This window comes from Serinus canaria, chromosome 12 (genome assembly GCF_022539315.1).
Source record: "Serinus canaria isolate serCan28SL12 chromosome 12, serCan2020, whole genome shotgun sequence".
Lineage (NCBI taxonomy): Eukaryota > Metazoa > Chordata > Aves > Passeriformes > Fringillidae > Serinus > Serinus canaria.
Genome location: NC_066326.1, coordinates 12,040,738 through 12,064,996, shown reverse-complemented (window position 1 = coordinate 12,064,996; position 24,259 = coordinate 12,040,738). Strand labels below are relative to the sequence as shown.

The 24,259-nt window shown below is 39.3% G+C and overlaps 1 protein-coding gene across 3 annotated transcripts; it reads right to left on the bottom strand.

Annotated features, from left to right (window-relative positions):
• Nucleotides 1-1,452: 1,452 nt before the first annotated feature.
• On the bottom strand, nucleotides 1,453-23,479 carry DENND6A (DENN domain containing 6A). Of its 3 annotated transcripts, XM_009091057.4 has the most exons (20): nucleotides 23,168-23,479; nucleotides 20,202-20,240; nucleotides 20,055-20,097; nucleotides 17,278-17,390; nucleotides 16,216-16,296; nucleotides 15,763-15,868; nucleotides 14,605-14,684; nucleotides 13,103-13,165; nucleotides 12,409-12,464; nucleotides 11,949-12,071; nucleotides 11,677-11,772; nucleotides 9,547-9,641; nucleotides 7,756-7,821; nucleotides 7,600-7,664; nucleotides 6,879-6,968; nucleotides 6,138-6,191; nucleotides 5,947-6,056; nucleotides 5,302-5,404; nucleotides 3,787-3,861; nucleotides 1,453-3,331 (listed from the first exon to the last, which is right to left on the bottom strand). In XM_009091057.4, exons 1-20 carry the CDS (start codon nucleotides 23,462-23,464, stop codon nucleotides 3,200-3,202), a joined length of 1,887 nt encoding a protein of 628 aa, XP_009089305.2. In that variant the 5' UTR covers nucleotides 23,465-23,479; the 3' UTR covers nucleotides 1,453-3,199. The 3 variants fall into 3 exon arrangements, with proteins under 3 accessions (XP_009089305.2, XP_050835184.1, XP_050835183.1); XM_050979227.1 differs by lacking the exon at nucleotides 6,879-6,968; XM_050979226.1 differs by lacking the exon at nucleotides 13,103-13,165.
• Nucleotides 23,480-24,259: the final 780 nt, after the last annotated feature.

Sequence of the window (24,259 nt, the reverse complement as noted above, 5' to 3'; positions counted from 1 at the left end):
TTGCCGCGCGGCACGACGGGGGATGTAGGCGGGCGCACTCGCCAGCCCCGCGCAGCTTCCGGGTCGCGCGGAGCACGCCGGTTGCGGCGGCCCCGCCCTGGCCGCCGGGACAGGTGGCAGCCCCGGTAACGCTTTGCTCGCAGCCGCGGGGCGGGGGGACGGCCAAAGGGTCCGCTCCCGGCACGTAGGGAGAGACTGGGGAAACCGATCCTCGGGGAGGCTCCAAAAGCACCCCCATAGCGACAAGGTCATTTAATTAAGACAAAACCAAAACCACCCCCCCCACCCCCAACTCTAGAAACCAAACCGAAACAAACGGCAGCGCTCTGACACATTACTATACTATTTTTAATTGTGTATATATATCCACTACTACAGTAATTATTAGGCATCCCGGTCCCAGCAGGACCCCGCCCTGACCCTGCCCAGCGGCCCCGAGCTGCAGCACGGGGGGAGCGTGGCACCAAAGCACGCTCGGGTCAGGGAGCGCCAGACACGGGCGCGTAAGGGGAGAGTAAAACTGAGCCAAGGCAGGGGCAACGTTCTATGAACAGAAGGTATTTACTTATCCTTCACTAAAGAAAAACATCCTTAATGATCTTTATTACGATAGTCCTGAACCAGATCCTAACATCCGGCTACTAAGCCAGATACTTGAGGCTGTTCTTCTCAAACTACCATAAAATAGTATGATTGGAAGGGTTGGATCATCTTATGACACCCCCCCTGCCATGGACAAGGACCTTCCACTAGATGAGGTACTCCCTGCCCTGTCCAACCCACGTTTCCAGGGATAGGGCACCGACAACTGCTCTTAGGTATCATGTTGAAAACCTTATTCTAATTCTACATTATGTTCATCTGAACCCAAAACCTGGTGTAAATTAAGACGGAAAGTTGTATTTTTATAAAAGAAATCAATCATACTTTAAATCTAGTTTGTGTCCAAGATGTTAGTAGGATCCTGACCAACCATGAAAACTATCAGGAAGCTGTAATCTAAGGAGTGCAGTTCTAGGTTTCCAACACTCACCCATCTTCTGTTTAGAGCACTCAGTATTTACACTTCTTTTTTGGGCTAGGCAAGTGAAGCTTCCCTGTGCTGGAGGACAGTTACTTTCTGGATCTCCAAGCTGGCCTATTCTTGGTGTATCTGGGTTGTTCCTAGATACCTTTCACTATTTCAGTTCTTTGAGTACAATCTAACAAACACCTGCTTTAGAATCCAGGCCCTGCCCTTTGCTTTGCTGAGGATCCTGCAGCTCTGTCTCATTCCAGCCACGATGCATGATCAAACTACAACACCACTCCATCACATTTCTGGTCAGCTGAGGGGTACAGCTTCATCAAGCAGCAGTCTTTGCAAGCTGAACAGATTTGCTTACACAGGGGAGGGGGAAAAAACCAAGCAAACCAAACACACCCATCATCTAAGTCACATAACTTCCAAAGGAAAAAAAAAAATCAAACTCTTTATTTTTGTTTAAAAAAATACGTATTTGCAGTCATGTGCTAGTTATCATAGTTGTTACCAGTTTACATGGTTCCAAGAAACAACATAGTGCTACAGATTAAATAGTTAAGATAATTTAGGGTATGAATGGCCACTTAATTTCTGGATTAGAAATGCTTTCCACAGGGTGTGCAAAAAAAAAAAAATAAAATTGCAAATTAGCAATTAATGCTGAAGTGGTATAGTTTATGTAACATAATAGATACATTAAACTTTTGGTCGTGAGTAATTGTATACAAAACATAACAGTATTAAAATACATTATTTTCATAAAAAATACTGTTGTGACACTTTGTATCTAAATAAGACATTTTTATAAAGATGGTATGAAATATCTGTTATACAAAAGCATGTTCTTATAGCAGGATTATGACATAAGATTTAAAAAACTCTATCCAAGCACTTAAAAGCAGAGTCTTTTTTTTAATAACTGTGATCCACTTGACATATAAAAGTATATGCTGTGTGTGCACGATAGCATTATGTTTGCTCTACTTGAAACTGGTCAAAGTACATCACTGCATGTGGAGCAGCTGAGTTCTTTATATACCATTGAATCTTGTTCAAGAAGATAAAACATCCCATTCTTGTTGCTGAATATGCAAGAGGAAGGTAGTCTTGATGCATGTCCACTGTATGCACATACTGAGAATAATTTCATGCTACAATTTTTTTTGCCAGTCTGACCTGTTCAGAGGCTTTTTTCAGCTGAAGCCAACATTTTCTCCCTCCAGCCTCATCACCTCCTCACACACCTAACTGGGTAAGCCAAAAATAATAATAAAGTTTAAAATTTTAACAGGAGCTGACTGGTATGATCTCCAACTGAAACAAACTGTTTATCAACTAACTCTGCCAAGATTACCTATTTTAATATTCCTATCAGAACACCACAGAGTTCATTTCCTGTGATGAATACTGCATGCTTACATTTACATGAGTGATCCAGTTGAAATCCTGGATGTCAGCAGTTTAAAACCACAAGTATTGTATACAATTACTTTAAGGCATGAGAGAGCACCCTGATAACTGACACTGAGTGGAAGAGACTTCCTTTCAGGAAATTTTTGTCAGCTGCCTTCTCTTCTTTAAAGATGCTAAATCAGTAACATTTTGCAAAGATGGTAAGAAGGTAAAACACAGAAAGTTAAGAATAGATCTGATCATTTCAGTTGCTCCTGAAACAGTTTTAAAAGCTGTGATTTACCAGTCAAATACCTCAATTTTAAGGCATTCTGGCCAAATCACCAATATGTCAGTTGGACTTACCACTAGCTAAAAACTAAAAGTAAAAAACAAAGAAAAACAATCAGATACTACATCAACAGGACAGTACAGGTTCAATATTGCCTACCCCTGAGAAGGACTGGGTATAGCAGCACCACTTGGAAAACATTCTGCAATGCCAGCACTGCACTGTAGTCCTATACTGTGGCCCAGCTTCATATGGCCACAGATTATTCTTAAGAGCACTTATTTCAAATAGTATTAGACATAAAAATCCCTTTAGTTGCATTGGTATTGAGTGGAAAAAACAGAGAATTATATAGTGGGCTATACTGTTAGTACAGTCCATTTGTAGTGTTAATGTACTGGTTTAGAGCTGTGTTCCAAACTTGGTAAGCCACTGTCTTCTCTAAGACTACTTGCCTTCTGTTTTTTGGCACCAAAAAAGCCCAGTAGAAATCATGTTGTGCCAGTTTTGAGCAAGATGTCCTGTAAGTCATCTGGCAGTGCCAGTATAATATCATTGATGTGTGTCTGCAGCTTTTTCAGTGTGTCAGCTTTCACAGGAAGATGTTCTCTGTCAGCCTGCAACTGCAAAGGTACCAGAAAACAAGATTTGCACTAAAAATGCAAGGTTACCTTAAAAAATATCAAAGTCATGTATTAGAAAATCTGGAAAATGAATTCCTCATTTGCTGACTGAGTAGGAATTTGGACAACAGCAGGTTTCCTCAGCAACAACAAAACAGTGAGAACACTGTTTTGGACATTCAGAAATAACAACAAAATTTGGTTTTCTTCCTCCCTGGGGATTCAGCTCAGTCACAGAGTTCCAACTAAAAAGCCCCCAGCAATACAATGCTTCCAGCACAGCCAGATGATATTGGGAAGCCAAGTAACTTTTCAGGCATGGCTGAAATTGACTGTTTCAATCAATGACTGAATCTTTAAACTACCTAGATAACGATGAATATTTTCATGTTTGTACTTGCAAAAGCAACTATATGTTTTTATGTAGCTAAGTCATGTTCAATTCAGTTACTCACCAGTTTATTTTTTAACTTTAAGACAAGATCCACCGTTTCTACCTCAGTATGCTTCTGACTCCAGAAAACCAAGTTCTAAAATAAAAAAGTAATTTAATTATTTATGGCTACATATGTAACTTTCAAAAGAGGTCTTTACCTATTCTGAACATTAGGTATAGGTTTTCTCCTTATTCCTATGCCATTTGCTAACCTCATTTTACTCATGCACTGTCTTTACCGGGAACTACAAAATCTGTTTTATTTGCATGTTTGCCCAGTACTTCACATAACAACAAACCTGCACACAAACACAATACAAATAAATTAAAGGGGGAAAAAAATCCTGCCAAACAGGCTCAGTTTGAGAAAGAACATCTACAATGCCAAATGGCAGTGAATGATTACCAAATCAGAACTGCCAGCACAATGAAGTATTAAAGTAGTTCAGGGCAGTACTTACTGTTTCTAGGGCACTGAATGAGATCACAGTTGATAACTAGTAAGATACAATCAAGTGAATTTTCTTATGGAAGTTCTGCTCTCCTACCCCCTTACAACTCACCTATGAAATACATTTGTTCATGTACAAAGAAACATTTATTTTGTGGGTCAAAAGAAAAAATAAGAAAGGAGCAGAATCAGTAATAAATTTGTAACACATTTCCTATTCTTTGACTAAGTTAATGTCAAATACAGTTAGACAGAATCTAAGTTGTGTAACTGACCTGCAAATTATTTGGTCTGCTCTATTTGAATAATCTGTTTGGATTTGCTACATTTTTAGTGTTTGGAATTGACAAGGCAAGGGATAAAAATAAATGGCTTTTGAGAAATACACAGAACAATTTTGTTTGTTTTAAAGCTGTAGTGTTGCTTACTTTGTTTTTGTTCTTCTTATTCCCTCTCTGGCTGTACAACATCTCCTCTGTCAATTCCTTTATCAGTTGTTCCAACTCAAATTATATTGATACCCACTTCAGCTTCTTAATTAAGTAATGGATCTTACAACTTCAGAATAATTATGTGGCAATTTGTTATATATAAACAGACTTCACTTCTAAGGTTTCCATTACTATGCATCAGTTGTAGGCTTATTTACTAAATATATCTAATTTGCTGTCAATTAGAATGTCAAATTCACTGAATTTTTACCTTTAAAGCTACAAACTATTGCAACTAAAAATATATTGTCAAGGATGCCAAGGATGGAAGCTGAATAGACTAATATTGTCAGGTAAGAGTTTTGAGAGTGGGTGTGTGTACTTTATTTTAAAATACACAACAAACCTAAAAGTAGGTTTTACAAAGGATGACAGTTGTTATGACAAGTGAACTGTATTTCATATTGTTCTCTTGCTAGGTTAGTTCTAGCTTGTACTTGTTTAACAAAATCATGTTTTGCTAGGTCAGGATTCACAAAACTGTCAACAATGTCACGTTCAACCAATGAAAGCAGGAGTAAAGTGGACTTGTGGGAGAATGTATTTTTATTACAAGATGATAAATATAATCATAAGCACACATTTTTCTAACCTCATTACAGAGTGCTTCTAAATGAAGGGCCTCTAACTTCTGTGTCATTTCTTTCTGCCGGCTCCTAAACCAACCATCAAAGTTTGGCGATTTCAAAAAATGCCTGGTAAAACACCAAAGAAAAATACATTTTATATTTAAGTACAATGTGCTAGCAGTGTTTTCTACATCATCAGATGTAATTATATTTGAGATTGAGTAAGATATTAGAACCCTTTCTCTATATACTTTCAAAAAGATGTAATATTCTAAAGCAGAGATTAACATTAATACTAGTAATTAAGACAAGGATTGAAAAAAGAATGTAAAGAACGTGTGTCTGAAACACAATAAAGATCAGGGAATTTTAGGAAAAAAAAGATCAAGGCTCAGTTTCAAACAGCCTAGTTTTTATCTTTGTGTTTGACTGGAAAGAGGAATCGAGCTAGAACCAGAAATAAAACCACAAATAACAGAAACCTGTACTGTTAGCAAAAAAGAGATTTAAGCAAGTAAAGTATGCTTAGCCCTATCAATTTCTATTAAAGCATATATTCTAAAAGAAAGTCTTCCTCAACTCAATCCTGATTGGAAGTTTCCTCAGGAAAAAATAGCATTAATATTACTGATCTGTTTTGATTTTTTTATGCTGATGAAAGAAACTACCTGTAAAGTCCTATCCAATCTCCCTTTAAACCTGAGGTGAGCTGTGGTCCTGCTTTGTCCAATGTCTTCATGAAGTCATCTTGGCTAAACTGCCTCAGCTGCGGTGGACTCTACAGACAGAAAATAAAAATCAGCAGACCTTAATTTCTCTAATTACCAATTTCCAGCTCATTCAAATTATACTTCCTCACCTTCCAGGGTGATATGCATTTCTGCAAAGGCATTAGGCTTGCCACGTAACGTTCCTGGGGAAAGGAAAAGGAAAGGTTGTTTGCATAACCAGTAATAAAGACACACAGTCCACATGTGTGTGTTTACTTATTGCTTGTGACCACAGCATTTTCTCTTCCCAGTGTTAGTACAGGGTGGGGTGGTGCGTATTTACCACATGAGAAAACAAGAAGGAGCTTATCTTATACAGACTGTATTTCCCAACTCCAGAACTTTGAGCCAGTAAAGTTCAAGAAGAACACGAGGCAAAGAAGGTCAAGAAGCAAATGAACACATGGAATATATATATCCTGAACTTAAGCCACTGGTAAACAATCTCTCTTTGGAAACAGTCCACACAAAGTGGACAGTCCTCCCCCTATCGTAGGTGATTCCAAACCACACTTTGTATCAAGTGTTTGGAAGAGATTTTCTGAGTCCCCTACCAAACATCAGAGTTAACCCATGGAAGACTGTCTGAGGTGAGACCATCTCTGCTCTAGCAAGGCTTGGCACAGGCATGGCCAAAGCCCCAAGGTGTCCAAGGCACAGAGACTGGGGCCACCGCCAGGTCTCAGGTGTGACAGCAGGACGCAGCTGTGCCTTGTGCTGGACCCAGGCTTGATTCCAGGGCCACGCTGGAGAGCTACTGGACTTAGGCTAACTCCAGAAAAACTACTCCTTATTACTGATATAAAAACCCCATTACCCTAAGAACTCACTAAAGGAATAATGAAACTTTCCGTCAGTTCCAAGAAATACCGCCGAAGTATCACACTCTGGGCTTCTGTAGGCCGCTTCTGTTGTACTCCCTTAAAAAAACCCAAACCAACAAATCACAGTCAGTCTGTTACTCCAAAGTATGTAGGTAGTTGTGGTGGGTTACTTTTTATGAATATTTATTATTTGAGAAAGAGCATTCATTTGCCATAAGCCCACACAGCACTTCCTACCCTGAACCAGGGAAGGAAAGCAATAGCATCAAGTTCTTTTGTATAGACATTTGTCTTCGCAATTACTGATTTTTTTATTTTCATGTAAATAAATGTTTCTATCAAGAAGTGTTTGCAAATCAGTTAAAATCTGGAAGCTCTGATTCTTACACACTTTCTGTGTGAGACTTTTAGACCAAAGAGACCAGAGTGGGGGTGGCAGAAGATGGAAAACCTCAATAGATGAACAGATAAAATACCTTTAATTCTCTAAATTATTAAGCTAACTTACTGAGGGCCACCATTCATATAGCTACAGAAGCTGCTAAGAAAACAGCAGCCCCTCTAAAATGAGGGTGTATGTACATCTATTTTATTATAAATTGGGGCAAAGGAAGCAGAATCCAGTTTCATTTCAATTACACTAAGTACAGCCTTATATGAAACCACTGTGCAACAATACACAAAATACACAAACCAGCTGCCATTAAGAAGTGATCTACACCTTTACCTTTTGCAACTGCTTAACGATTTCCTCATCTTTGTTCAAGTATGGCTTGTAAGAGGTATAAACACCTAAAGGAAAAAAAGCAGCATATAGCCACAGAAGAAACAAGGTGCACCTTTTAAAATGAAAACACTGGCAATTTAACTTTGAAGTTATTACCAGGTTTGGAATCCAAAGTTTTTAGGTTCTTCAGTTTTTTCACTTTCACCTGCTTTGGAACTTCACCTGCCAAAACACATAAAGCCACCTTACTTGAAGAGAATCTGATATTGTAAGAAACATTAGAAACATTGACAAGAATCCAAGAATATATTCAGAAACACCCAGCAAACACATGAATAACAGCAAATAGACTTCTCATTTCATATAAATGTTCCTTGTTGAAAAGAAAAAAAACAAACCTGAAAAACAACAAAAATCCAAACAAGCAAAATGTGAACCAAAAAAGCCCCACAAACAAAACCAGCCAAAGGATGACCTGAATGCAAGCAGCCAATTAACATACAGATATACCAATTAACATACAGATATATAGCAGAGAATAATTATTTCCTTAATTTCATATTTTTATTCCATTTTCCCTTGTTCCCCTTAGTGTAAATGCTTTTGGGAACAAATCTTTGGTACCCTGGCATAACTAAAATTTGTATATAAGAAAATAAAATAGAAGCCACAAATTAAGTGTTGTAAGAAAATGAATTTAAGTCTCCTTTGTCATAGGCCATACTAAGAGCTTTTGTTTTCCCAATTTATCCTGCTCCAACCAGAAGACCCTAAACCCTGTTCACAATCTTGCAGCCTCATTACTACCTTCTTCCTAAACCTAACTGGATGCTTGATTTTAGAAACAGTAACAGATGAACTGTTCTTGGAACTGCAGAGTGGAGGGAAAATGAAGGGAAAAAACCCAACAAAATATAATTGAAGCCCTCTTTGACCCTAAAGAAATAAAATATAAATTTTTAAAGACAGGTCAGACAGCTACATCTTTAGACCTTCCTGACTAAGCATTTTCCATAGCTACATCAAAATTAGAATTTCATACTTGAAACTGTAGATTTGAAGGCCACCTGTTTACATGGATTTGCAGAGTTTAATTAAGATTCTACTTTCCAAACATTAGCCACACAGCAGCAAAGTAACTCTTCCCCACACTACCCTAAGGCCCCACAGGTATTCTGACCTTAGACAGACATGGTATTTTAAAGTTAAGCAAAACCTTGCCTAATTATATTGAACACAGTATGCAATCCTTAATTAATTCACTGTGCTCACAAGTTGAAATTAACTTCTTCAACAAAAATTAATTTAATGGTGTTTTATCTTAATTGCATATTTTTGTATTCCCACTGTCAGAACAGTGCAGTGAACCCGCAGCAGCAAACAGCTACATTCAAGAAATTCATACAATAATTAGAGTGTGGCAATTGACATGTTATCCAAACATTACATGAAAACTCTACTCAATTGTGTAGGGAAATCATCCAGACTGAACAATTAATAATACCTGGCATATTGCCAGATCAGAAATATATTGTCAAAATATTGTCAAACTTTTTAGATTACTGTAATATTCAAATATAGCTTTCACATGGGTCTCATATTCTGTGCTGGCTGTGACTGATTTATTATATTCTACCCACACTAAAATTAACATCAGTAAAATATTATGTCTCATTTTAATACCTTATTGGTAGAGATACAAATTCATGATTCTGTAAAAGGTAAAACATTATTACTAATGAGTATTACAATCTTTTGCATTTAAGATACTAGATTTGAAAAGACATAGAGCAGTCAAGATTCTCATTTTGCTTGACAGGCTTACATCCATGAAAGTTTAGTCAGCATTAAATTAAATAAATGGAACATAATTACATATGTTTGTAAATAAACAAGCACACAGTTAGATCCCTTTGCACAGGATTGTAGAGAAGATTTTTATTTTACCTGGAAGTTTGATATCTCCAATTCGAATAATGTGAGGCCAGTGCTGAAGTGTTTTAGCAAAAAAGGGATTTGTCACCCCTAGAATGACAGATGGCCTAGAAAAGTAATGACAATATTTAAAATATGATAGCAAGAGCTTCAGCCTTAACAAACAGAAAAGGTTAACTTAAATTCTTAACTTGAAATTATTTTCCTTTGGTATTTAATTGTTACATTTTAAATTGCACATAAGAGCACAAATGTTTATCAAAGTTTCAATGTTTTAGAAAACATTGGTTTTTTAAAGGTATCTTAAAGTACAAACAATTGTCATTGAATAGAATAAAAATGCCATCATCTGCTTAGACTTGGCTATATTCTGCCCACTTGCAGTGGTGAGAACCCTAATGTTATTAGGGTTTTGTGATGTCTTGGTTTTTTGGTTTTTTTTATGAGCAGAAATCTGACCCATATTTGAAAGACAAATTGCTACTTTTCAAGGTTTGGTGATAATAAACTCTCAGTACTTGAATGTGCATGTCATTAAGAAAATGAGACACTCAATATCCCACTTACTTTAAGCAGCAGTTATCAAGTGATGCAGCACAAGCACTTGAAGTGCACTGTGCCCCAGCTCACACTCTGCCAGATTTTTCTGCCTGCTCTTTACTTGGCACCTGGCTTGGGAGATGCACAGGGGCACCCAGGGAACAAGGGGCAGTAAGGGCACAGTGCTGCAGCACAGGCCTGCAAAATTTGGGATTTATAGCACTGACAAGATGAGGTATGAACATGTTTTTCAATAGAGTGGTTGCCATCCATTTTACAGTCAAACATCAGCTAAGGAATATAGCAGTAAGTCTCACTGAAACTGCCATCTTAAAAACAGTTTATCATCATTTTGTTAGACTGGTCTTAGAAATCCCAAAGTTTAGCACTTTCTGTACACTACCTAGAAGTTTCCCTGCTCCACTCTATTATTAAGATAATACAATACACAGAATTGGCATAATTTGGATTCTTCACCTTCTTAGAGCCCTAGCTTTAACAACCTATCTCAAATCTTTCCAACTTTTTCTTTTCCATAACAAAGTCAGGGCAATTTTAGCTCTGTTTCAAATACTAATCCCTGTAGTGACCAACCCTTTTATTTTGCTACAGAACAGTGGATGGAATTTCAAAACATGGGTTACTGAAGTTTAACCAAATTCTTCCTAGAATTATTTTTAGAAACTAAATTACATACTGCATAACCATTCCCATGGAACACAATCTAAAACATATTGCCTATGTTTATGTGTTTCTCCACTGCTCCATCTCTGGCAATACACCCACTGAGAGGAACACTACAGTAAAAAAAAAAAAAACAAAGCAAACAAAAAATCCAAATCAACAACCTCTGCCTGTTCTGACATTAGAAGAAATTTATCTATTAAAAGATCACTGAATGTAACATATGCACTCCATTCCAAACTCAAGCTGCATTTAAACAACACACATTAAGAAATACTGGAGGTGTATGCTCTCCAAATAACAGTAAAATTTTAAAAAAATAAGGGAAGAAAAAAGTGTCCTTAAAGCAGTTTCAAACATCACTAGTTTTGGACATTCACACTCTTAAAAAAAATAATTTCTGACTTATTTACATTAAGAACCTAATAAATTTCGTGAAGAGGTATTTGATTTTTAAATTGTCTCAACTAGGACTTAGCTTTACAAAATAGCCTATGGATGTTGAATTCTACAAGTCACTTTGTTTAGCAGTTAATTGAAAATTAAAACACAGCAGAATTTCCCAAGGAGCTACTCTGGAGCTGGTGCTGCACAGACAAACCCTAATGGAAAAGCAAGAACTTTTCTTGGGTTCAAACTTGCAGTTTGAGTTATTCTGTAGAGAAGTATCCAATGAAACTCAAGCCTGGTTTAATTATGGTTTAATTGTTTTGTAACTTCTTTGTCTTATCTAACTAGAATAAAAAAATCAGCTAATTGCTGCACTCTGCATGATAATCTCTCCAAAAAAAAGGAAAATAGTCTAAACCTAATTCTCTAATTATAGAAATCCAGAATAGTTAAACAGTATTTTAATACAAATTTATGGTTATGAGTAGCTTTGAGCAACATCTTCTCCAGAGAGTTTGATTTACTTACGGGGCTTGTGTGCGAGTTGTGTATTCTTTGAATTCACTGTCGTGGATGGTGAAGTATGGCCTGAAATCACTGCAGTACTTCAGTGGTGAAATACAGCTGCAAGGTACAAGGAGGATGAGATTGATTTATGTACTCAAGGCAAACTGTCATGAAAGACACAAGCAAATCTAAAATTTGTAATGCTTTATCACACTCAGATCAATGAAGGCCCACTCAGCTGGAATCTTACACCAGCTCCCTCAGCCATAGTTAGAAAGCCCTACTACATTTACCTAACTAGGGCCAACACAGTTTCTGAAGATTCTGCTGGTGATGGTGCCATCACAACAAGTGGTTCTCCCAGCAGCACCAGCTCCCAAAGCATCTGAATGTGGAAGAACACTGGACAGAAACACCTAAAAACAGATTGAGGTATTTTAATATGTTTGACATCGTAATACATATTTCTTCTGGTTAATAAAGGCGAAAAGAAGAAGTTTGTAGTAGTATTTTAATAGTAATTTGAAAAACAAAGTACTTTAGCAAATTGGAACATTTAATGAACTTACTTATTTATTGCCATTTCAGCCTGTATATTGTTGAAACTGTGTTTTAACAAACTTTACAGAAAAAAAAATTAAAACCAACACTGATAAATGTTAGCTTACAAGCTATGAGATATGTTAAGGAACTGCCATAAATCAGAAATATGTGGGAGTTCACAGCTAGGAATTAATCAGTTCAAGCTCCTACCTGAAAAGATCTACTTCATGAACCGTCGGTAAAGCCATGGAGATCTGAGCGTCTGCCTAAAAGACATCGCAATGCTTGGTTTTTAGTCATCAGAACACCTAGGTATTAAATGAAATGGTTTCCCTTAAATGCTTACAGACAGTAGAAAGGATATAGTCTATTTATGTACTGCTGCAGTATATAGTACATTATCTCCACAACTACCTCTGTGTTCTATGAGCAAGACATCTCCCAAGACACCCCCCCCACCCTCCATTAACAGGCATGTGGCTTTCAGTCCAGAAAATATGTAAAATACTGAAGCTGTTTCAAGCAACTGCACATGAAGACACAGACAGATTGGTTTTATAAACATCTTCTATGGCTAAAGACCTTTAATTCTGTATCCATCCTCAAAAAAACCCAAACGATCCAAACTTTAAAAGGATGTTCAGGTTAGTAATTGCGTCAGCCAACTATCTTCCTCCAGGACCTGGATATCTCTCCCTGCTCAGGGTTACTGGTTAGAATATCCGTTCTATGAAGAATCTAAATCTGGACTACTCCATTCAAAGTTTCAAAGATTGTGGATTTCATCATTATCACAGCATATGATGATTTGCTACCCATCTTTTCCAACTAACAAGTTTAAAGAATGAAAGCAGCTCTCTAGTTTGGTCTGGGGCTATATACAATATCAGTATCTAATCACTACCTGGTGCATATTCTGTACTATCGCTGTTGTTCCAGGCTTGTCACGATATGTTGGAATCCGCAACTTGGAAAGAAAAAGAAAGATTTATTTTCCCTTGTACTGAATCCAGCAGACACTTAAAATGCTGACTTAGAGGAAATCTGTAATGCTTTGAGAAGATGTACAGCATGATGCTTATTTACTCTACAGAACTTCTACCTATAGAATTTCCAACTGCAATTTGAATAATAGAATACAAAAATAACACTCCAGTTTAAAAAGAGACTATTGGTAAAGTAAGTCAAAACTGTTACTGTAATTTCAATAGAAATACTTCCTAAGTTTTGGAAAGAATAAGGTCTTGGGGGTTTAAGATAGTACAGAATTACTTTTAGAAAAAAATCTCTCCTAAAACATGAAGATGTTAAGGCAAAAGAGACTTGCCAGAATCCAAATAGACTGAACATTTGAGGCTTCTCTGGCCTCTCAGTTTTCATCTGTATGCCTTGAGTACTACAAATTTAATCGTAGTGGAAGCTGGTTTGCACAAATGGATGTCATTTACACACAACACTAAGAGCTGCCCAAGCGGTACAAAAACCAGGGACAATATCACTGGACAGTAATTATGGCTTTACTCAGTTCAGGAATGCAATTTCAGTTCTCATGGGTAAGAATTATCGATGAGATAAATGCAGGCAATACCCAAAGAAGACATATCTGACACTCCTCATTACCCAGCATCCAGAACCATTCTATTAATTTCTGCTTTTAGTATACCTTCACAAACTTCTTTCTCCCTGTGCATCTCCCTGGTGATGCACACATGTCTTCCCAAAAACTGGAGAGTATCTGCTGAGAAGGTACTTCTGACTGTAACCTCCGACTTCATCAAATCCATTTAATTGCACTTCATATGGATTATGAAATTAATACAACTCCCAGAGGCCCAGTTCTTAATCACTGTTTAAACTCAACAGTTCTTCACTATGCCCTAGATACAACTTCTTTAATAGCTTTCTTCAGACATATTTCATTGCCATTAAAAAATATAAACAGCACAAGCAATTACTTCTGGTGTGCAGGACAAAAAAGATTTTTACTTGTCAACTTTCAGGAAGGAGAATGATTTTCATTAATATATTTAATTTTCTTGACTGGAATTTAGCTCTTAGTATTTTCAAGTGCTACTTTATGTTTGATTTGACAAACATAATTAGCACTAAAGTCTTCTAGAATGCAAATTCCAGAGGAATAATACAGACACTGTAACTAGTAGTTGTACTGAAACATCACTTTTTAGTAACTACTAAAATTAAATATTAACCTAAGCACTATAAAAGATCCTCCCCTCAATTAAAGCACTTAATCAAGATCTCCCAGACCTTCACTCTGAGTGCTGTAAACATCCACTCCTGTTTGGAAGAACTGGACAATAAAAACAAGGCACAAGGCAGTAAGGAACTGTACAGTGAAAGGTGAGAAAAACACCACCAGAGAAGAACAAGTGCAGGAGTCCCTACCTTCATTATAAGACCCATAAGAGGCAACTGCAGAACTTTCCCTGGAACTGGTGGTGGCCAACGATCAATGTCACTACAAACTAAAAGAAAAATACCAGAGTTTCTGCAAGCTATAAACCATGATCACAAAGTCACCTTTGTGCACACTGCAACTTTAAATCAGTGCTAATGATCCACAGCAGTTCTACTTGTCTCTCAATCACACTAAAGGTTTACAGCCTTTTAGACATTATGTATTATTCCATTAGAACTATGAAGATTTTAAGAAATCTCTGGTCTTCCACTTTTTGTAGCAATGAGACTTCAAGTTAGTTAAAGAAATGTTATCTGAGAAGCCATGAAAGTACCTACTAAAAAAATTTGAAAAGAACACCTCCATTTATGTATGTTGGCTACTGCAGAACCAATGAACACCAGCAGTTAAGGAAAAAGCTGTTTTGTAGTTTGGCTAGAAAGTTTTCCAGCATTTTCTTGTAAACCATTATGAATATAATACATAATTCTCATAGTTTCTGCAGAGCTTATTTTGCTCATAATACAGCTTCTCAAGAAAACAGGTGACTGAAAATGCTATTCTTTCATGGTTTACACAAATTGTTGCTCAGTGAAAACACAAAAACATGAAAGTTTTATGGGGCAGGCACAGTACACAAAACAGAGTTCTTCCAGGCAAAGAGCAAATAACTTGTCTTTCTCCAGCTCTTTCAGCTTTGCAGTGAGGCTGAGGCACCTGTTACCAGCACTGCTCTGTCACTTTTTCCACTTGGTCAAAAAACAAACAAATCACACACACACAAAACCAAACCCCAAGCAAGACGACATTTGCACAGCTGCTTAGCAAAAGCTGTCAGAATGCCCAAAAGGACTTGGGTGGTGAAGAGTGCAAAGTAAGGATTGTCATCAGCCCCTTGTGCTCAACAGCTGGTCCTGAAACACACACAACCCTAGATGTGTTTCAGGAGGGACCTCCAACTCTCCCAGGGAAGATCCAGAATTCAATTAGCTCTGTTCAATGATCTAGAAGTAAAGCCAGTTTGCTAAAATTTCAACCCTCTACCCTGCAAGAAGTCAAAACCATCAACAAGAACACGACAGTGCTGTTTATTTCTCCAGAAGAAGTATGTGACAATGTAAGAGCTCAACATCACAGACCACTACCTGCTTCCAGGAAAGCTTCATTTTTTTCAAAGTATTCTGGTGCTATTTGCTTAAGCATGGTACGAAAGAGATGGACATAAGGCAGCTTGCTGATGAGGACCAGTGACTGGAATAAAGAGTAACAAAAGAGATTTTCAGTCAACACTTGCCCTCACTTCTACTGCATCTGTTACCCTCAGACAACACCAAGTGGGACTTCTCTCACACATTCAAGCCAACCACGTATCTGACTACTGGCAAACTGCAAACAAACAACTTTTTATTTTTAAACACAGACACAAAACAATCTCTTCTGACAGTAGAGCTGGAACATAGCATAGTTGATGTAAAATTAGACCAATTTATTATAAATTAGCAACTAATTTAGTTAGAGAGCAAGACAGTTTTCCTGTTCCTCTGCAGTCACGAAAAATAATTTCTCAATTAATATTTTCCTAAAAGAACTGAAATTACCTTCTGGAAATAGCCTCTTTTTAATGATTTGTCTCGAACTTGTCTGAAATACACATAGCCATAGTAATATGCTGAGTCCTTCTGCAAAAGAAAGGAAAGAATTCAATACAACCACCTGTTACTGCCCTCCTTTTTGAAGCATTCAACACACAGTTTAAAAGCCTATTCCCCTGTGAGCTCCAAAGTTGATTAGATACAATAAACTAGAAGGATTACTTTGTTTATTAGCATTATCTTTTTTACTTAGTACTTCAAAGAGAAAACATCATCATGGAGAAACAGCTGTGCTTTCTGGCTTTACTATTTTTATATCTATATTCTCCTGACACACTGTGAAACCAAAAACCAAAATAATTTCTTGAGGAATAAATCAACTTTTATAATTCTGCAAAGTAGCACTAAAAAAGATTTTAGCAGTTAAAAACCTTAAAGCCCTGACTTGAAGAGATAAAACCTAGTCTTTCAATGTAACAGTTTTACAAAAGATTCTTGGAATATTAAGGAAGTCGGCTATCACACTTTAAAGACAAGACATCAGCTTTATTCTTCCCACAAACAGGAATTTAAGTATTTGCCCCATAAACAGAACTGAATTGAGTTTGAGAATCAGGCTCCCAGAGGCCTCACTATTCCCTACGGACATGATCAGAACAGCTTTTGGCCACCACCTTTTTTGGGTAACTGCTCCAGCTTCAAAAAGTGAAGGGTGGAAACTGAGACAGCCCAAGTTGCTTGGAATTGTTTAAATAAGTTATAAAGCCCTTCATATTTCCACAACAGTAATGGTTCTTACAATTTGATCTACAGGTTTCTAGTCAATAATGAAATAGATCTGGGCTTCAATTTAATTCCTTGTAATACAAAATCCATAGTAATAAAACAAAGAATAGTTAATGAAGCTAATTATTATTATCATAATAATATGCTACAACAAACATGAGTTTTGACTTTCAGGACATCCAGTTCAGAGATTTTTCTTTTCAAACATTATATTTAAAGGTGAAGACCCACAAATTAACATTACCCAAAAGAAATTTAACTTCATTTTTTCTCATTTCCAACCTTTAAGTAAACTGGTAGCTCTCTATCCAATTGGTCCAGAAAACAACACAATGAGACTTTCCTTCCAGGAGACCGTCGGAATCTAAAACAAAATTGTGTGTCCCCAAGACAACCTACATGGGGAGAGAGATAAATGACAGACAGTATTCTCAGTTTGAGCCTTGTTTAACATGAGCACTTGCTAACAGCCAAAGAGGTAACAAAGTTTTGGTTCATTTATCTGGCATTGCCCTTGTGAACATTAATATATTTATAATTTTATGAGTGGTAAATTTGGCATCTTTGCCAAGAGTAAATATACTGTCTGCAACAAGAAAAGTCACTGCCTCACAGTGACTATCATGTCCTCAAACAGGTCAAATGGCTCTCTTCTCTACTGCCACTACCCATTTCACTGGCATGCCTGCATAGTTTTGATCATCTTTGCCATGTCATTCCTCTGCTACATGACTGCACTTTACCTCTTTTTTTGACACCATACAGTTCATACAGAAGTCACACTGTAGGAGTGACATTATGCTGATCTGTAACTCCACAGGCAGGTCTAGGATTCATCATTTTGAAAGCTGCAAAGCTAATTGCTGAAAACTGAAATTGTGTAGGATTTCCCAGTAATATCCCCAAGGAGCAAAGTTTTCCTTCGTTTCTATCAAAATGAACTTCTTAGAGAAAAATGGAATAAATTCTCTGTGGAAATGTTTCACCAGACTTTAAAGTTCCATTTCATCTTCTCTTTCAGTCATACCCATTCTGCTGCAACAAGCACAGACAGCCCAACCCCTGAGCCAGATGCCCTGGCTGTGTGGAGTAACAGTGACACGCACAGAGCACCCAGGTCTGAGCCTCAGAAGCCCTTGAAGCTGCAAGACAGAAACCCCCCATGCACCAAAATAAAACCAAAAGTAGCAAAACATGGTGAGGTGGGACCATTCCATTCAAACAGGTAACAAGTGCTCAGCAAGGTTGCGATGATAAGAAAAACCACAGCACTAAATATTTGTTTCAACTTTTCAAAGCTCCATACTTTCATCCAAAGGAAAAAAGCCCTCACGAACTATTACAAAAACCTACATACAGAAGACCTAAATTACCCTTAATCATTACTATGTTGAAATATCATTCAGAATATGTCTTCTTATTTAACAAGCTCTTGCAGAGAATACAGATAAATGTCTATTCTTTTTTCAATTATCCATGCAGAAAAGGTAAAGCATTGTTTTAAAAATAACTGTACTGCAAAACTCAGCTTAAAACCACAAGTGTTGTGATCTAGTAGCTCATTAAATCAATTTTCCCCTTTAAATTCCCAGCCCCAAGTACTGGCATAATATCTCTTTGTAGTATTAAGAGCAAAAAGTTGAATTAACCTTTTGAGCCATAGAAACCTGGGATGGGCTGACCTCAAATTTAGCTGCAAGCTAGTAACTTTCTTAACTGTTCTATTACATAAAGCTTTTCTTTTTATGCTAAGGCCTATGATGAAAAAATAAATCCTAACAGACAGGATACACTTCCAGCCTTGGGGAAGGCAGGTTTTACACAGGTTATTCCCTCTACATCATTTGAAACTTAAGCCTACCAAGAATGATCAAGAACCAACAGTTCTTAATAGGGACATCATAAAAAGCAAAAAAGTGGAATTTTTCCCTGCTGAAAATAAAACCTCCTCACATATACCTATTCTGCCTGAAGTAGACTACTACACTCTTACTTGAAAAAATACATGAAAAAATTTTAAGAAAGCAACCTTTGCTCCTAACACATGATTTTGTACCTTCAAGATACCTTTTAAAGACTAAAGATACTTATTACCATTAACAGTGACAGTAATTAGAAGATACAGTTAACTCCTTATTTCAGTAACAGAAAGAAGCTGTGCCTCTATTTGCATACAGAATAGCAAGAACCTTAATTTTAGTGACATTTAGACAAAGGAGAAAAACTAGCCAAAATACTTTGCAGTATTACATAAGAGAGAGCTCACACACATCAAAGCACACATCTGCATCACCACCTATCCAAGCTGTCATACTGCAGAGCATCCTAAAGCACAGAGACACTGCAGTTACAGGCACAATGCTGGTCCTGCAAGTTTTGACTTCTGCATAGAAATAAATGTGAAAGGAAGCATCTGAACTTCAGTAATTTCTTTTTGCAGGTGGTCCGACCCATCAGCCCCATGTCCCAATTTCTCTTTGGCAGCAGAAGAGCAGAAGTTTAGATTCAAGAAAAATTTAACAAGCAGGACCACACACAGCTACAGGCACAGCAGGAATGGAGAAAATAGCTGAGGTTTTCCTTTCACAACTGTTCTTTCTAAATGCTTTTGAATTTAAAAGTCAGTTTCACTGTTATGAACTTAGAAAATATACATTTAGTCCTTTATGAGAAGAGGGCCCCATATACTTCCATTTAATTTATTAAATCCTTCATATTCCATGCCTACTCTACTCTCTACAGTGACAATACTATTATTTTGTTTAAAGAGCAAGATTGAGATGTTCATTCTTTCCTTGCCAAGTATTCTGAAACGTCTGCACAAATGTTATCTGGAAGGTCTTACACATTTACATAAACCAGAGAAGAATCCTCAGACCATACTGCAATGCAGACAGTTGCAGTTTTATACTTAACCTTAGCTGCAACATTTCTGTATTGCAATGTTAATTAAGATATATAAATACGTATTTGATCTAAAGCCCAGAACACATCCTGTCAAATTCTTTTTTAACACAGTTTAGTCCAACAACAGACTACAGAGTGAAGAAAGCACTTACCCGAATTAGAATCTGGAAAAGACAAATAGCAAATATTGGTTTTCTAAAGGGTAGGGAAAAGAAAAGAGAGCTGTTATATTTCCTGAAATATAATATATTGATATTTCCTAAGCTAAAACCAAATGATATGTAGCAACTATGACTTACCTCTTTATCTGTGAGTTTGGAATGTGGAGGATATATCACCTACAGGAAAAAAACGGTATTATTTTATTTGAAAATGAGTTGGGTACAAGCAGTAAGTTTCCATCAAATATTTCAACAGTACAACACTTGAACACCTTCGTAGCTGTAGGACATTTTCAATTGTAAGCTATTATGTCTCAGTTCTTATCTTCATATGCTTTTAAGCTTTCTTGATCACCCATCTTTACAAGGTATTTTGGATGCCAGTTAGAGACCACACACATTCATTTAAAAAGGTATATTCAGAGTGTATATTCTCAGAAGTTGAGATTTTTGGTGCAAAAGGTCTCAAAGGGGAGCAAGATTGCATCTTTCAGATTTAACTTGGACATGCAAAATGCAGAAGATGATTACACTTAAAGCCAACACACATTGCCTGAAATCTGTTGCAATCAAAAGTTAGGCTGGAGTAACCAAAATTCAACCACAAAACATGATCTATTTAATACCAGCTCCTGGAGGATGAACACTAGTCCCTAATGACAATTGTGAAAGCTCAAGGAATAAACTCAAAATCATGGCTTTTTGTACTTACAGAAAAACAAACAGATCGTGTAGTAAGCTTGCACAACACAGAAATCAAAAATGATGCAATACAACTAAGATGCAGAAGCACAATTATTTCAGAAAAAAAAGGATGTACAAAACCAGTGATTATGCAAGCAGGTGGGAATAGAATATACAGGAAAGAGGACAAACCTCTGACATCAAAATTTCAACAAAAAAGGTCCTCAAAACAACCCACTCCAAAACTCCTGAAATACTTGGCTAGCTTATAAGCAGAGGAAATTTGACATTAATTCCAGGATTATGTTTCAAAGAAGGTTTCAGGGCTTCCAAAGATGGGACCCAGTTGAAGAGCAGAATTCAGAGCAGGAACAGTAGCTTCATGCAGTCCTTATCCTACCATACAGCTAACATCCCATTATCTCATTTAATCTTGTTCTACTAAATGTAAGTAAATTTATTTCCTGATAACACGACACTATCCTACTCTACAGAAAACAATAGATATACCCACTGGCTGATCTCTGACTAAGCACCTTTCTGTCCTCCAGCCATAAAATCTCCAGTGCATTTTTTTCCCCTCAGTCTTCCTATCAAACGATATCCAGCTGTGTAAGACATGATTAGCACAACTGAAGCTGAAAGCAGACACCAGTGGAACACCTGCATTCTGCATGTAGTAAACTTATCATTGTCTCTTCTCCAATTGTTAATACTTTCCTTTGCTATCTTATGCTAAACAGCTGTACACTAAATGTAACTTTCAGAAGCTGAATGATGCAGAATTATCCACATTTAGTGAGAAGACTGGCATATGGATTTGAATTCATACTTCTTCTCCTCACTAGCAGGTGTTTCTTCCCAGAATTCCAACATAAACTGAAGCTAATTATTCTTCCTGGGGGGGAAAAAAACCCACCAAAACCAACAAAACAGGCCTTAGATCTCTAGACATTTTAAGTCTCATTTTATCCATCCAGTTAAACTAATGTGACTGTCAACTAAGAAGTCTCAGCCAAGACAGAGGCTGTGCTTCCTTCAGCCACTGAGCACAACAGCTGCCCAAGTCACAGGTTCTACAGAAACGTTTGTCTTTGTTGTTAACACCACCTTATAACATCAAGGGAAGAGAATTCAGATACTTAACACAGTATCCTGGTATCATCTGCATTTCTTTGTGACCAGCAGTTCTGTATTTTACATACTGTAATAGCCTGGTTGAATTTTAGTCTGCAATGGATTTAGTCTGGCACCCCTTTAAGGCAAGAGAAAGAGAAAGAAAAAGACACTTTCCCTGCAGACCAAGAGTTTGCTGCACAGTCACAGGGTGAACAGGGTGAAACAGGATGTGAAACTGATCCGAACAGTAATTCTTCTCTCCTTTTCCCAGCACTGTGAGCTCCCGGTGCCCTCCCAAGCAGTGCCACAGCTGTCCCTGCCAGTGCCCTCCCCAGGCAGTACCACAGCTGTCCCTGCCCGTGCCCTCCCCAGGCAGTACCACAGCTGTCCCTGCCCGTGCCCTCCCCAGGCAGTGCCACAGCTGTCCCTGCCCGTGCCCTACCCAGGCAGTGCCACAGCTGTCCCTGCCCGTGCCCTCCCCAGGCAGTGCCACAGCTGTCCCTGCCCGTGCCCTCCCCAGGCAGTGCCACAGCTGTCCCTGCCCGTGCCCTACCCAGGCAGTGCCACAGCTGTCCCTGCCCGTGCCCTCCCAAGCAGTACCACAGCTGTCCCTGCCCGTGCCCTACCCAGGCAGTGCCACAGCTGTCCCTGCCCGTGCCCTCCCCAAGCAGTACCACAGCTGTCCCTGCCCGTGCCCTCCCAAGCAGTACCACAGCTGTCCCTGCCCGTGCCCTCCCCAGGCAGTGCCAGAGGTTCCCTGCCTGTTGCACAGAGGGCACAGCCGCGAGTCGCAGCCGCAGCTGTGACACTGCCAGGGGCCGGCATCCAGCTTGCGCTGAAGGAAAACGCTTCAAACCCGTAGAGAACCTTCTCGCACACCTCAGCGACCTGGAGAACTCTGTTAATCATGAAGATCACTCACATTCTCCTTATTATCGCATTTTTTAACGCCTAAATACCATAGAAATCAGTACTATTCGTACGCAAAGAAAGCCGACGGTGTACTTGATACAAATCTCGGGAGGCGATACAAACCATTTAAAAACGCTCACTGTCAGCACAAGGAGCACCATGAGAAGGGCTGCCCGAAAACCACCAGCCTCACCCGGGACAGCCGAGCCGGTTCACCGGGGCACTGCCCCGCTCGCCGCTCCGGGGCTTCGCACAACCACGCTTCCTTAAGCACGGCCGAGCTTCCCCCGCCTCTATGCAACACCGGGGCCAGAGGAAGCGCCCGATTCCGACGGGGCCCCGCCACAGCCCGCAGGGCGAGCGGTGCCCCCCGCCGCCGCCGCACGTACCTCCACGGCCTGGCCCAGCTCCAGGTCGAAGCCCACCACGCACACGCAGTGCAGCCAGGCTGAGAAGCGGTCCCAGGGCAGCAGCGACAGGCACTGGTCGGGACTTTCCGGCTCTGCATCCTCCGCAGCCACCTCGGCACCGCCCGGCCCCGGCTCCGGGCCCCGCTCCCGCCGCGACATGGCCCCGACCCCTGCCCCGCCGTGCGGAGTCAGGTGACTCGCGTCGCCCCGCCCGCTCCCCCCGGAGCCGCTCGGAGTGGGAGGGGCCAAGCGGGCACGGAGGGGAGGCCAAACCATTCCTGCGGGGAGCGGGGGGGTGGTGGGGGCCGTAGGGAGGGAGCGCCCCCGCGCGGCCCGCCAGGGAAGGGCTGCGGTGCGCTCGGCCCGGCCCGGCCCGGCCCGGCCCCTCCAGGCAGGCACAGAGCGAGCGGAGCTGGTCGGGCGGGGAAAGCGGTCCTCTCTCGGGGCTGCGGACACCGCACCCGGCCCCGGGGAGCCTGCCCCATCGGTGCTTAACGTTGGGCTCGCGAGGGCAGCTCTGCAGGCAACGGATCACTCGGCTTTCACTGGTCTTTGACAGGTCAGTGACAGCACCTGCTGGGGGCCGCCGTGGCCGCCGAGTAATTAACAGGCGTGTCTCCATCATGAGCTATGTACAGCTGAGCACGGCACGGGAGGGAGATGGAAATACCCCCCTGGCTAAAGGCTGGACAGCTTCACCCTCACAGGAAATGGGGATGATAATAAAAAAAGCATCCAAATCTCTTAAACCCTCTTTTATTGCCTTAGCCAAAGCCCAAGCTCTTTAATAATGTAAGAGCTTTCAAATATTCTTTTAGCACAGTCCAATAGCTATTTATATTTCATTATGAAACATTTCGTTGAGTTAAAAGGGCTAAATAGCTACTTTATTTAACAAAAAAGAAAAAAAGAAAAATAAAATATGCATTCACCTCCCCCAAATCTCCTGACCTCTTTTAATTTAATTAATCACACTAGACTTTTGGTTGACTGCTACTAGAACAGCTTCAGCAGCAGTAAGTGTAGATGAGCTGCTACCTGAATCACTACATGCCATTTTTTCTCCAGAAC